The 13848-nt window shown below is 26.2% G+C and overlaps 3 protein-coding genes across 5 annotated transcripts in view; 1 reads left to right on the forward strand and 2 right to left on the reverse strand.

Moving 5' to 3' along the window:
- The window catches only part of Rich (guanine nucleotide exchange factor subunit Rich), a 6199-nt gene extending 6046 nt beyond the window's left edge, over positions 1 to 153 (forward strand). Inside the window, exon 17 of the mRNA XM_017907601.1 lies at positions 1 to 153. This exon is cut by the window's left edge and continues 1 nt beyond it. Coding sequence (XP_017763090.1) covers positions 1 to 153 — 153 coding nt within the window.
- A 2665-nt stretch (positions 154 to 2818) lies between these two features.
- On the reverse strand, positions 2819 to 9291 carry LOC108552935 (protein shisa-5). 2 transcript variants are annotated; one of them, XM_017907646.1, is made up of 5 exons: positions 9098 to 9291; positions 6604 to 6760; positions 5716 to 5825; positions 3311 to 3406; positions 2819 to 3100 (listed from the first exon to the last, which is right to left on the reverse strand). In XM_017907646.1, the coding sequence occupies exons 1-5, from the start codon at positions 9153 to 9155 to the stop codon at positions 3015 to 3017; spliced, it is 507 nt and encodes a 168-aa protein (XP_017763135.1). In that variant the 5' UTR covers positions 9156 to 9291; the 3' UTR covers positions 2819 to 3014. The 2 variants fall into 2 exon arrangements, with proteins under 2 accessions (XP_017763135.1, XP_017763127.1); XM_017907638.1 differs by having other exon boundaries at positions 5701 to 5825.
- Positions 9292 to 9715: 424 nt separating this feature from the next.
- On the reverse strand, positions 9716 to 10948 carry sturkopf (lipid droplet associated hydrolase sturkopf). Of its 2 annotated transcripts, none has more exons than XM_017907668.1 (4): positions 10898 to 10948; positions 10486 to 10806; positions 10222 to 10413; positions 9716 to 10141 (listed from the first exon to the last, which is right to left on the reverse strand). In XM_017907668.1, the coding sequence occupies exons 2-4, from the start codon at positions 10792 to 10794 to the stop codon at positions 9716 to 9718; spliced, it is 927 nt and encodes a 308-aa protein (XP_017763157.1). In that variant the 5' UTR covers positions 10795 to 10806; positions 10898 to 10948. The 2 variants fall into 2 exon arrangements, with proteins under 2 accessions (XP_017763157.1, XP_017763167.1); XM_017907678.1 differs by having other exon boundaries at positions 10918 to 10927.
- Positions 10949 to 13848: the final 2900 nt, after the last annotated feature.

Below are 13848 nucleotides of genomic sequence, written 5' to 3' on the forward strand. Positions count from 1 at the left end.
TCTATTAGCCATACTTCAGCAACTTCTCCTCTAGATGAAGAACGATCACATGAATTATCTTTAAACATTGAAGATGTAACTTTCCGAGGTAATTATGGTAATCTTAATAATATGGAAAATACTACTTCGCAATCTACATGTGTAATTTCCTAAAGCAATGTCTCCTCAAGATTTAGATGTATCTTATGTTATATATTCTAGCATTGATAAATAGGTATAAAGTTTTTCCAGAAATTTTCAGCTTTTTATGGAATATGGTTAAACAAGGCCACGTGAGAAAAAAATTTGTTAGATTCACTTTTTGGTACTAACAATTTTCATAAAATAATGTAAGAAATATAACAAGCATTAAACCCCAAAATTTAGGCAGTAAATTATACATACACTACATAAAAAATCAAATAACTTTCATTATGATTGATTGATTATTGTATGATATTTATGTATACAATATCTTCAAAAATTTTAACGTGTAAGGAAAGATGTTGCAGGATTAATATTTCTCATTTTATAAGCATTTCTATATCTGTAAATATGTTATTAATGTCATAGAAAAGAGAATTACTGAAATATTTTTAGGGACGTTCTAGTAATACTTAATGAGAATACAGTTTGGAGATATTACAAAATATGACTGATACTATTTCTTCCTTTCTTCGTAGACAATATACAGAAATAATGAACATTTATATGAATGCAATTGATGTTAGTAGATTGTAGATTTAAATATGAAAAAAGTGGAAACAATAGATTCTAATATTTTGTATATTGCAACATCACACAGACTGAATTGTGACTGTATTGTGAGGAAATAATTTGCATTGTGTCGGTATGTATTAAGAAAACTAAAATCTGATACTGATAAAATATAATTTCATTTGATTGGTAGTTGATGAAATAACATGACCGTCCTGTCATCAATCCAAATTCTTTTCACATACTTAGAAAATCGAATTTTATATCATTAAATTAATAATACAAATAATCATGTGAACCTAATGTCAATAATAGAATGATTGATATTGATTATAGATATTATTGATTCTCTATTATTAAAATGTAAAGTGTTGAAGGATAGTTGGGAAAATAATTATTATTTTATGAATTGTATATTAATCATATATAGTATAAACTTCTTAATTTACAATATATTTAACTTTCGATATTTACATTACAAAAAAATTATAAATTATATAATTTTGTTAGTTACTAATAATAAGAAAAAATTACCAATTTGTTTAAAAAGAACAGTAATAATCGTAAAATAAATTGTAAAGAAGGAAACTAATGCATTTAAGTTGTATAAAAATGTTTCGAAATTACAATTTTTAATATTTAATTTTAAGACAAATGTTTGATTGTAAAAACTACATTAGTATATTTTGTTAAGAAAGTAGGAGTAAATTAAGATACAGAAATATTACCTAATATTTTATTTATACAGAATACATAAGAAATATTTATACTACATGTAAATAATATATTCTAAATTTATTAATTTTTTAATCTAACTTATATTTGTTAAATTTCATTTTTGTCTCGAGAAATTATTGATTCTATGTATTAGAATTTCTAACTACTAACATCCAAAAAAATAGCTTACTGTAGACACTCAAAAAACAATAATCAAAATTATTTATAGGTATTTATAACGGATGTAAGTTTAATATGTTGATGTGGTTAACTGATAAAAAAAACTTATATCTGAGTATGAACAACGATAGATTCACTGTTTCACAGTTTTTACATATATAAAGATATTTATTACTATTCTTTCATATGCAAAACCAAATACATTTAGTTAATTAAGTGAAGTGTACAAGTCTTTTTGAATTAGGTATTAGTTAGTCATAAAATGTAATTTCTAAGAATTTAGGAATGGACATTTACCACTTCTTTGTGTTAAAATTACACAAAAAAATTCGTAGAAAAAACTGTGAAACATTACTAGTAACTTGTTTATATATATACATATTGTAATATAGATATTCAGAAATATATATTTTCCCATAAGTCATGTGGTATTTTTCTAATTTTCCAATATAATATGTAATTTTTTACTTTTTCCAGTAATTATAAATAGTTAACATGAAATATATATAGCATATATGTATAATTTTTAAGAATATATGTATCATGTATAATAATATACAAAAACGTTATATTATTTAAACTTATTTCACATATAAAATAAGTGAGTTCAAACACAAGGAATAATTAAATTTTTTTATTCTCTTAATTATACATTATACATTATGGCAATAGTATCTATCATTCATTAAATATAATAATACATTTCAACATCTTTAATATCTAGGTATTTATAATAACATGGCGAGTAATATAAAAACAAGTTTTTTAATTAAAATTCAATGGTAAAATGGAATGATAAATAATAACGTATGTTAGTAGAAAATATGTAAAAAATATCAAGAAGTTTCATAAAAATATAAGTCCAAATATAACTTTTTTGTTCTACATTAGTTTAAAGGTATACATAGATGTAATGCATTAAATTCATTTGAGCTTTAATAACATATTGTTCATATTAATTCAATATTAATTTATTATAAATTGACTATTGTAGATATATTTATTTAATTACTAGTAGTCTTTTAAATATAAAAAGAATTTACATTTCACAAAATTGATATGGGAACAATTCCATTTTGATAAAAAAGTACAAATATGAATAAAATATTCATAACTTATAAAATCCTCCATTTAAGTACATTCTTGTAAAATCGTTTAAAAGAATTTATATGCTAGATATTTATGTTAATATTTTCTGCATTTACATATCTTAGTCATTCGAGTGTCAGCGTAATTTATGGCTTCTCGTTATTAAAGGAAATAATTAAATAATTAAAGGAAATGAGATTCTTACACTCTTGGTGTTGTCTAAAGCAGAACACGTATCCGTAATCGTTTACCTTACACACGAAAAATTGGGTTACAAATACCGTTTTGAAAATATATAATTGTAACGTAGCTTATAATAATATTCAGTATTACTATTGCATCGTAGGAACATAATTTGGATTATACGGTGCTGGTTTCTCATAAACAACGTCAGAATATAGTGGTGGTTGTGACATTCCTGAAATAAATAATTTGAACATGATTATATTAATAATAATAATGATAGGTAAATTTACATATTTATAATATTAATATTTAATTATGAATATAATAGAGATAAAAGATTATTCGCTTCATCATATTTAATTATTACTTCTTATCTTCTCAAATTATTATTGAAATATCGATTAAGATTTTGTCGAATATATTTTACATATATAGTAATCACCTGTTGCATTTATGGGATACGGAGGGTTTGCAACGTTCGGGGGGATTTGTGACGTGGGTGGTTGAATCACATGTACCATGCTAGGTAATTGTACTCCTGGAACAAATACTCTCATAAAGTGTAGTTAACTTAAGGATATACTTTATTTATAGAGACAGTAGACGAATATTTGAATGCATATTATTCACATTTTCGGGGATTTGTATTTGATAAATTTCGTCGTATATTAGCCGATTTAATAATTTATAAATTATTTAAAAGAACAATATATTTAGAAAAATCTTCATTTTATATTTTTCATTTACTTTTTCGTATAAAATCATCCCTTGATCGATTATACTGCTCGTTACTCTATATAACAAAATTTAAATGCAATTGTATTTATTGCATAATAATAAAATTATACATTATTTTATATTAAATGATATTTTATTCCACAAATATTCTACAAATTATACATTTTAAAACAATAATGCAATTTTAAAAACTTTAAAAGACAGGAAAAATATAAAAAATATCGAATTATATTATTTATTTTTAAAAATTATGTTTTGTCTAAAACACATTTTATGGAACACCATTTAAAAATATGTTAATATTTGTTTGTTTTTTTTTTCTTTTTTTTAATTTTTACATAATCGCTAGGCAGTAGACGATTTATGAAACCTATATTTTACAATACATACCTTAATAACACTGTAACTTTAAAATATTATACTCCATTATTTTTTATGTGACAGTGGGAAAAAAATGTTTGTTCACATTAAAAGATTACAAAGATATTTATTGCATAATGTTACAATAGAAAGTGCTTATCTACATGTTAAACATCATATATTAAGATCTGTATGCATCTATCAAAACAAAAACGGATATAAAAATATACATGTGTATGCTAAGAATGGAGACCGTTTTATTCTGTTTGACTGTATAACCTGATAAAAATAGGATCTTGCAATTTATAGATATATGCATAAACTTTATATTCGCACGACGCTTTTAATAATCAACATGTAATATATTTCAATGTATATATCTTTGAGTCTTCAAGGTACATAGATGTAAAATATATTAAACATTATTATTAATCTTCATTAGACGAATTTTAAAATTATGGATTCGCATAATGCCTTAACCGCTTTACATTGTAGATATACTTGTTATAAAAATATAAAAGAAAAAATAAAGAAAAAAATATATACATATGCATCACATTTTTCGTATAGGAAAGTAGCTAGTCATGGAATGTTGATCACCCTTTGTCTACCTAAGAATTTTTTAAATTTTCATTTTCATTTTCTTTTTTAAGTGCTCCATGCCTTGAAAGTCGCACTACCTCTTTTTTGTGGCACACAAAGGGGTCAAGGCAAACGTGTGAAAGTTTTTGGAATATAATCGTTATAAATAATATTAAATATAGTTACTGTACTTAGCAGTATAGTAGTAGTGAATATATTATATGTTTAAGTAGTTAAGAATTAATTAATTCATTAAGAATGCCTGTGTTTTAACAACTAAACGTTATGATTTGTTATCAAAGCGCCAATTACAATGATTTTCTAGTATAGTCTTTTAATGAATTATATCATGTTGTAACGTTTGCGCTCTTTCATTATTGTCCGTTAAAAATTTCTTTCATCGTTCGACGCCTACATATAGTATATTTCAAAAAGTTTGATTATATCGTATGCACAACATACATTAGGAGTACATAAAAAGCGATATAAAAGTATTAAAAAAAAAAAAAAAAAAAAAAAAAAAAAAAAAAAAAAAGAAAAAAACACTTGTTCCCTACTATATAGTTCTAGGAAACACTTATATGCAGTGTCAGGAGTTTGAAAGATGTGATAAAATGGATTCAGATCATTGGTGGCCCTAAAAACAATTACAGGACGAAATTAGCTATTAAATTTAAGCCTTTTGTATAAATTTATCATACAAATAAATAAATTGCTTTTTCATAAACGGTACGTCGTAATTTATAATAAATTGGCATTAAAAATGTTTCATATTTATTTAAAAATAACACAAAAGACATTCGTTTTGTCTGTCTCTACAAATAAGTATTTAATACAAATTTAATAATTAGATGATAGATAATTAGATAAATATATAAAAAAATAAAAAACTAATGTACATTTAAAAAATAAGATAAAATAAATCAAATAAATAAAAATATGATGTTCAATGAAATAGAATTTTAATAGTGCAAAAAGTGGTCTATAATAATAGTAATAATATCTACAATTCTTTGAATTAGTCGTATATTTAGTTGAAAATATTTAGACCAATTTTTATACTACTCAAGGAGAAAGAATAGCAAAATTAAACTGATGACTAACATGAAATAATATTTTCGAAAAGTAAAAATGATACAAAAAAATTCTTACTTCCGTAGACAGTACCTCGATGACGTCTGCGATACCATGGGCAGCAACTACAGCATAAACATGATACGCAAAGCATAATCAGTGAAAATAAAATGGAAAATACAATTATCCCTGTAAGGATGACCCTGCAACAAATAATTCATATTTAAGATAAACATTACAAATATAATTTCAATTCTTAAATTTCACATTCTCAAAAATGAATAAAAATACAAAATGATTATTATCGAAAAAATATATAACATTATACAGCATTTAGCAACATGGATGAAAAAGAATATCAAAAACATGAATCAAGTCTATTAATTAGATTATTTCATTATATGGCAAATAATTAAAAATAATTTTGAAGCCCCTAAATTTTTATACTAATACTATTATATAGTTATGATAATATTATTTTAATTGTATTAATATAAATTATATATTAATCAATATATTACGAAAATACAGTTGTATCAGAAGATAAGAAAAAAGTATGAGGAATTTTCAAAAAAGATTGATACAAAACTAACGAATGAATATTCTTTTCTCGATAAAAATTATTGCATATTTCTAAATATTAACAATTTTTGAAATATCCTATACACATTGTTACGTATTAAACATCCTGTCCAAGTTATTAACTTATACGAGCAATTAAAACAAAACCTTATATACACATACTTATTTATTTATAAATTATTTCAAGATTATTTTACGTTGAAATTGAACAAGACAGGAAAGGAATGATAAAACGAACAGATATTCGCGCCTAATTAATAAATTTATAATAATAAATTGTATAATTACAACAAACTATACTTGAATTTGATAATGAAGAAAAAATGTATTTTCAATTATTATTAACCTATTTTGCAGGTAAAATTACAGATTATATAATTAAAAATAGTATCTTTTTACCATGATGTGTTCATAAAAAACTCCATGGAATCACAACAATACACCTGACGATTTTGAATATTGTAACAACAATAAGATTTGTCGTAAGAATCAAGAAGTCCTGGACATGACTGGAATATTTTTAACAAAGTGTTTTGTGACTCGGAGCAATCCATTCCTAAAAATAAAATTAATTTCACTTTAATACATTTTTGAAAGTAGCTAAAAGAACATCTTTCCATTTGCTTCTTTTTTTTAATAATGATAAATAAGTAATAAAAATATTTTATCCAATTTCCAATTTTAATCCTTAACATTTTTATTTTCCCAAATCTTATCGAAAAATCTTGATTCTCAACTGAATTCTTGAACTATGTTTATGTACGAATAGCCCCTCTTAGGTCGTAGATTGACGGTGAGTTCGTCTTTAACAGTTGCTTGAATGATCGATACATCTGCGGTCACCATAAACCTAGGTCACTTTAAGACCTCTTTAGTTTGGGTCAGAGATAATCACATGTGCATTCATACTCTTAGAATAATATTATTTATGTAGATTAATTTTATTAAAATTTTATCAATTACATTGAGAGGGAAATATGTCACAAAGGTATTTCAGTGACTTGGGCGTCACCTCGATTATTAAGAAGTACCGGTTGGTAAACAATCGACGTTACAACTGGATGTTAAGAAACGGCAAATGGAGAAAATCAACTAACTATCTAGTCAACAACGATCAAGCAAGTAACCTTTGGTCCTTCGGTCGTCACAAATGCAAACCCTTGCAACTATAAGGGGAAAGGAAAAAGATAAAGAGAGAGAAGCACTGTAAATTCGTAAGAGGAAAAACAGACTGCGGGAGAAAGCAGAAATGGCGGGAAAAGGCCATGAAGTATAGAAAGTGAAGAGGTTAGCAGCTGTCAATCAGGCCCAGACAAAGCCTTGGGAGAAGCATTAGACAGGAAGTGAAATGAAAAGGACAATAGCTAAACCTCGTACGGGCCTGGTTACCAAATATGACAATCAGACTTAAGAGAAAATAAAGAAATGTGAAGAAAGGAAAGAAAGGAGGAACAGAAAATATCTGCAATCATTCACACACACTTCACTTTTATCCTTTAACAAAAATTAACCAATTATGAGTTAATGACAATATTTTCATTTATTATATTATTATTAATTTATTATATAATAAAATATTATACTTTTAGGATTTATAATTTAAAAAATCATGCGAATATCACGGCCGAATATATTAATACTTCCGTGCGAGAGTGTACTTCAATCAAAGTTACGTATAGCTATCAATAACTATACGAGATAAATTGGAGTTAGTCTTATCTTCTGAATAGGTTCATATGAAATTCGTCGCTACAATCAAGTACTGACTTTATTTCAGTGGTTGTGTATTTTAGTTTAACCATTGCATTCTACAGAATGTATACTATAGATAAAACAACTGTTTTGATATTAGTTTCCGTTCTTATATTACAAAGCAAACTTCAACTAAATTAAAGTTTTATATTATTTTAAAAGGGATAACATTCAGATAAGTGATTTATTAAAGAAAATGTATGTAATTATAACTCGAGCGTATATTATGTATACGATCGTGAATAATGTAAAAATAAATTCTGAAATTATGAAGTAATTTGTTAAAATTTTCGTATATTTCGTATGCATATTTAGATTAAGATTAAAAATCTTATTAATTTTGTTATAAAAGTTATATAATTTTTAACTCACATATCATTCAATTGATGGAATTCAATAAAATGGATTTCTCAAATTAATTAAATTTCGAAATTTTTAATACTTTTAGATAAATGCTTGTTCAGTTGGAACAAAGATTTTTGATATAACAAGGATAATAACAGTAAACAAACGCGAATAACGTTCGCATACATATTTCTGAGTCAACACGAGTATTCGCTATGCAGCTGCTTTGTTCGAGAACTAAGAGCAGTCGATATAACTGTTCACTATATTTTCTTAACTATTTCTTTGTCTCTGTATATACATAAATAAATAACAATAAAAAAATATAATGATAATAATTGTTCATTAACATAGCTACTTGTAGTAAAGTTATAATGAGATGGCGATATAATTCTATATTGTAAAATTATAGGAGATTTACAATGATAAAATGTAATTGCATTCGTAGTAACAAGAACTTAATATAGCATCGACAATACTCTACATTTACTCGATATATAGAAAGAGGTATACGAAAAGAGATATACAGAAAGATGTTCATTTGTTCTAATAGCAATTTATGGATGTGGCAACTGAGAATAAAATAAATAATAATTTCTCTCTGAGAATAAATATTTTTTGAGAGTCAACTATGAAAGGTATTACGTATTAAACGTAAGACAGATTATAAAAAAATGGAAAGATTGTAATGAATTAATCATCGTTACACGTGTTTAATTTGAGTAGGTTAGTTTGTATTGACATCATCATATTATTATAAAATATGAAATTCGTCACATTGAAGTCTTCAACTTACCATAAGATAATCCCGCGTTGAAGCAAGTAAGCAATAATAATGTGGTAACACGCGACATTTTAAACAATTTAAATTTCAAATCACAAACATATAATTTTTAGAAAACTGAATATCAAAATATTACACTGAAGTTAAAGCACGAATTAATTACACAACTAATAACTAAATGTAGGTTCAAATAACTCTTTCTAACATCGACCAAAATGCTGCAGGTTGTAGCCTATTAAATATAGCGTTAAATGTTGGTATAACTCAAAAGATGTCAGTCTCATCGCTTACGTCAGTCGATTATTGCCGAAGAAAGCCGATGAAAGTTGAACATGAATCACTCTTTTCGCGGTCAATTTCAATTCATCAAAGAAATCATGATTTAGTTATTAGAATATAGGATTATATTTACGATTCTTTCTTATGATAATATAAAAAATATAAATAAAAAATACAACTTTTCAAGTCTCTACGTTAGTATTGCACATAGTCCTTTTATTATTAATGCTATACATACAAAATTGTTAAGCAATGTTAATTATTAAATTATCTTGTCATTAATATGGTTATTAGCATTATTTCCTTAGCCAATAGTAAATTACTAATTGATAAGTAAAATTTACTTTAAAATTACATGTTTTCATTAATTGCATCACCAACAATTTTTGCCATTTCTTTCTCATACTGCAAAACAAAACTATGATGATAACCATGCTTACAAAGTTTTGCATTGATATAAGGATGTTTGGATTTTAAATCTTCATAATATTTAATTGGTGTCCAACCATCACAGTTGCCATAATAAAACCATAATTTATTTGCATATTTTGAAATTATATCATCATCTCGTTCTTTTATTATTTCCATTTCTTCTTTTGCCATTTTTATTACTCTTTTCAAACTGTCAGGATTTAACAGTTGAAGTATTGCATTACTGTTCTTTAATGGAATTCCATTTAATAGTTCATATATACTGATAAAAAAAATTTGCATAAAATGTGGGAGATATGAAAAAACCCAAGAAAGAAAAATGATAAAAGATGCAAATCGTGACATCTGAAAGAAATGCATATTATTTCATAGTTATTATTCCATTCTATTACAGAATATTACATTTTATCAGTAACAGAACTTACAATTTTGGTGAACAGCTGTCCATTAGTAGTTGTGTACATATTTTCTATGGTTGGAAACAACAGGTAACATTTTGTTACTTTTTTAACAATGAGATCATCTTTTAACATGTTCAAAACCAGCCAACTTCCTACCGAGTGACCAATAAGATGTAGCTTTGCATCTTCAGGTACATATTTTTTAATGAAATCTATCTATATTTAAATTATGGTAATTATTTTAGATTTTTTTACAGAACAATTAAATGTAATGAATAAAAAAAAAACCTTATGTTGTATTTGTGCCATTAAACTATAATGTTCATTCCAAGTTGAATTACTCGGCATAGTAATTGCCAAATTGTTTGGTGGTTGTATGTGACCCGCATGTCCAATCACCCAAATAGGTACTTCGCTTGGTAATCTTAATTTTAACATTTTTATAAATCCTCCATAAAATTCTGCTATTCCAGGATTACCAGTAATGACAATAATTACATCCTTTCTACCAAACTCTGCAAGACCTTCTTCTACCCAACGACCTTCTGTAACCACTTGAGTAGGTACATCATTCCATTTTAACATAGCACGCTGCATAATGATTCCTTGCTGTAACAACATTTTTAATATATTTGTATTATATTATTATGTTATTTACATTATAATTAATAATATTCAAGATATGAATAGGATGAATAACCTTATTTAGGATTTAATAACCTTATTTAGAAGAAACTTAAATAAAAAGTTTAGTGGTAGTAACTAATCACGTAAAATTTATATTTTTATTTTAAAATGTATATATAGTGATAATTAATAAGTAGTTATTAATTTATCAAGGACCGATAAATTTAGCGGAAAATTATGCGAACAGACTTTATACACGCGTTGAACTATATAGACTCTCATAGTAAATTTGCATAACAAATATTTTTTGTAATTACAAACATTATATAATATTATGACATCAAGGAAACTTATAAACATTTTTTAATTTATAAATATTATCATCAAAATATAAATTATATTTTAACATCATATAAAATCAATCCTTAGAAGAAATACTTCCTCATATTAACAAGTTCAATTGAAGAAGTTACAGACTGGAATCTTCGATATCATCCGCGGTTCAATTCCTACTTCCGTTAGAATTTTTATTTTTTTTTTATTTCTATAAATATAGCCGAAGTATAATTGTTTTTACATGAAACTAAATATGTTAAAGTTTTTTTACAATAATTTTTATATTAATTACTTTTATTCTAGCTACTACAATAAAATATACATTCATTTTTTATTTTTAATATTGTCTTATTAATACGTTTTTAAATTTTTATTTCATCATTATTTTTATTAAAATTATTTAAAATGAAACATGAAATATTTATTTTACATACAATATTTACTTTCACTAAAATGAAATATTTATGAAAAAAATTCTAATTTATTAAAATTTTAAAAAATTTCAAAAGAAATTAGTAATTGATTTATTGATTAAATTAACAATTTGTTAAATGCATTTATAAAAGATTTACTTAATTCTTTATTTCGTTTTTGCAGCTATCAATAAAATAAATTTAATAATTTCATTAAATTGAAAAGTTGTTTCAATACATAGGCACAGATACGTGCCTTAAGAAGAGCAAGATGTACTAATTTAATTCATTTACAGAGCTAAATGTAATAAAATATTACAAATTCATAAATTACATAATTCATCCTAAAGATGTGTTTTAACTATTTCCTCTGTAAGAATTATTTTAATTATTTAGTATATATGCCTATAAAAATTCGTATAAAATAAAAAACACGCAAGTTACCTCTCGATCACATATCGATTTTCGAATTCGTTAGTTAAATAAAGTTGTCCGCTTAAAATATTGCAAAGGTGCGAGTTGTCAGGTTATAGCCTAAATAATTTCATTTTAATATACAAATTCATTATAAATCTCGATAGGCGGCAAAAGTTAGTGGGCCGCCATTTTGGTAGCTCCCCTGGTAGCATATTTCCCACGGTGCATTGCGACAGCGGTAGACGCGGCAATAGCTGCTCCAGGAGAATCAAATGGGAGTGAGGAAGAGCGAGACAGAAAGCTAAAGTGGTGGGAGTGAGAAAGGTAGAAATGAAGAATGAAAGATAGAGAGAGAGAAGAAGAGAGAAAGCCGCGCAGCAAGGCAGCATGTACGAAAGAGAAACAAGGATAAAGAGAGAAGAGTCACGTTGGGTTGTATCACTGATTCCGGCTGGTGGAAAGATGGCGGAGGGTAATTCGAACACGCGTCATATAGCCGTGTACGCCGCGCATGCGCAAAACAGGTACGTGTGACTGCGATGGTGTCGGTAGGCGGAGCGGCATCCAGAACTAACTTGTACCGGGTGGTACCGCATCACTGTCAGCAAAAACCGCATAAAACGGCACCATTCGCTTCTCTGGTGTACCGATGCAGGAGGGGGTTCGAATTGCTCGTGGGGCAGGACGGAAGTTCAAGGCAGTCGTGGCGCCACAGGGACGCACGGGGAAGCGCCATGCTGACGATGACGCGCACGCACTTCTAGGTAATCGGATGACCGTTCTTCCGAACCATTTTATTTTCCTAACTGGCCAACATGTCTTAAATTCAATCTATGCTACATAATTTCGTTACTGTACTTACTTTGCCTTTTTTTGTTTTTTAGGTATTAGTTTGAATTTCTAAACGATAATTGGAGACACTAAGGATCGTCGTATTTGATAGATTTCTGATCATCATTCAATCAAGGAATAAGTAAGAGATGCGAAAATGATCTTCTTTGTAATTCTATCCAGCATTGTAAAGATATACATGATATTACGTTCGGTAAAATGTTATAATTGAAACTATTAGTAGACTATAAAGGTACATACTTTAAGGTTCAGTTATTACCGGGAATGACATTTGTATTATTACAGTTCAATGTGTTCGAAGAGTTATGTATTTATTACATAATAGATTTGAGAGCGTATCAAGCTTTATAAAGTTTCATTGCATTGTTAGATCTTGCTAAGATCTAGCTAGAAACAGATTAAAGTGTTTTGAGCAATGTCTCTGTTATTTCCAACGTACGTAATAACGTAACAGTGATATTCAGTAAATAATTTCTAAGATTAAATTTTATATTTCATGTCGCAAGTAGAAGGAATTCAAACTTCTAAAAGAAATTTAAACTTCAAAAATGTTATTTCTTTTTATGTTATAAATTACTATTACAGTTATATAATATATATATATATATATATATATATATATATATATATATAATATATACATATAATACTTATATGATATAAACATATATGTATAACTTTCAAGGGTTTCTTCGTAGAATTGTCTGCCCACTGATACGAATTTTTGAACAATTTGATTATAAATATATATTAATTAATAATATTTGTAGCATATGTATTTAATACTACTTAAAGAATTGGTTAAATACAGGTGTTATAATACTTAGGGTATCGTTATATATCCTCATTACCAAATATTAGCGTAAATATGCAATTTTAGTATTTTAAGTTATGATTTTGGACTTTGTTATGTCATAATAATTAGCATTTGCAGTGTATTATATGGCAATTGACTGCATTGTTAGAATTTTATACTGTTATTATTGTATTATGTATTTTAACGAGA

Source organism: Eufriesea mexicana, unplaced genomic scaffold (assembly GCF_001483705.2).
Source record: "Eufriesea mexicana isolate 0111107269 unplaced genomic scaffold, ASM148370v2 scaffold33, whole genome shotgun sequence".
Classification (NCBI taxonomy): Eukaryota; Metazoa; Arthropoda; class Insecta; order Hymenoptera; family Apidae; genus Eufriesea; species Eufriesea mexicana.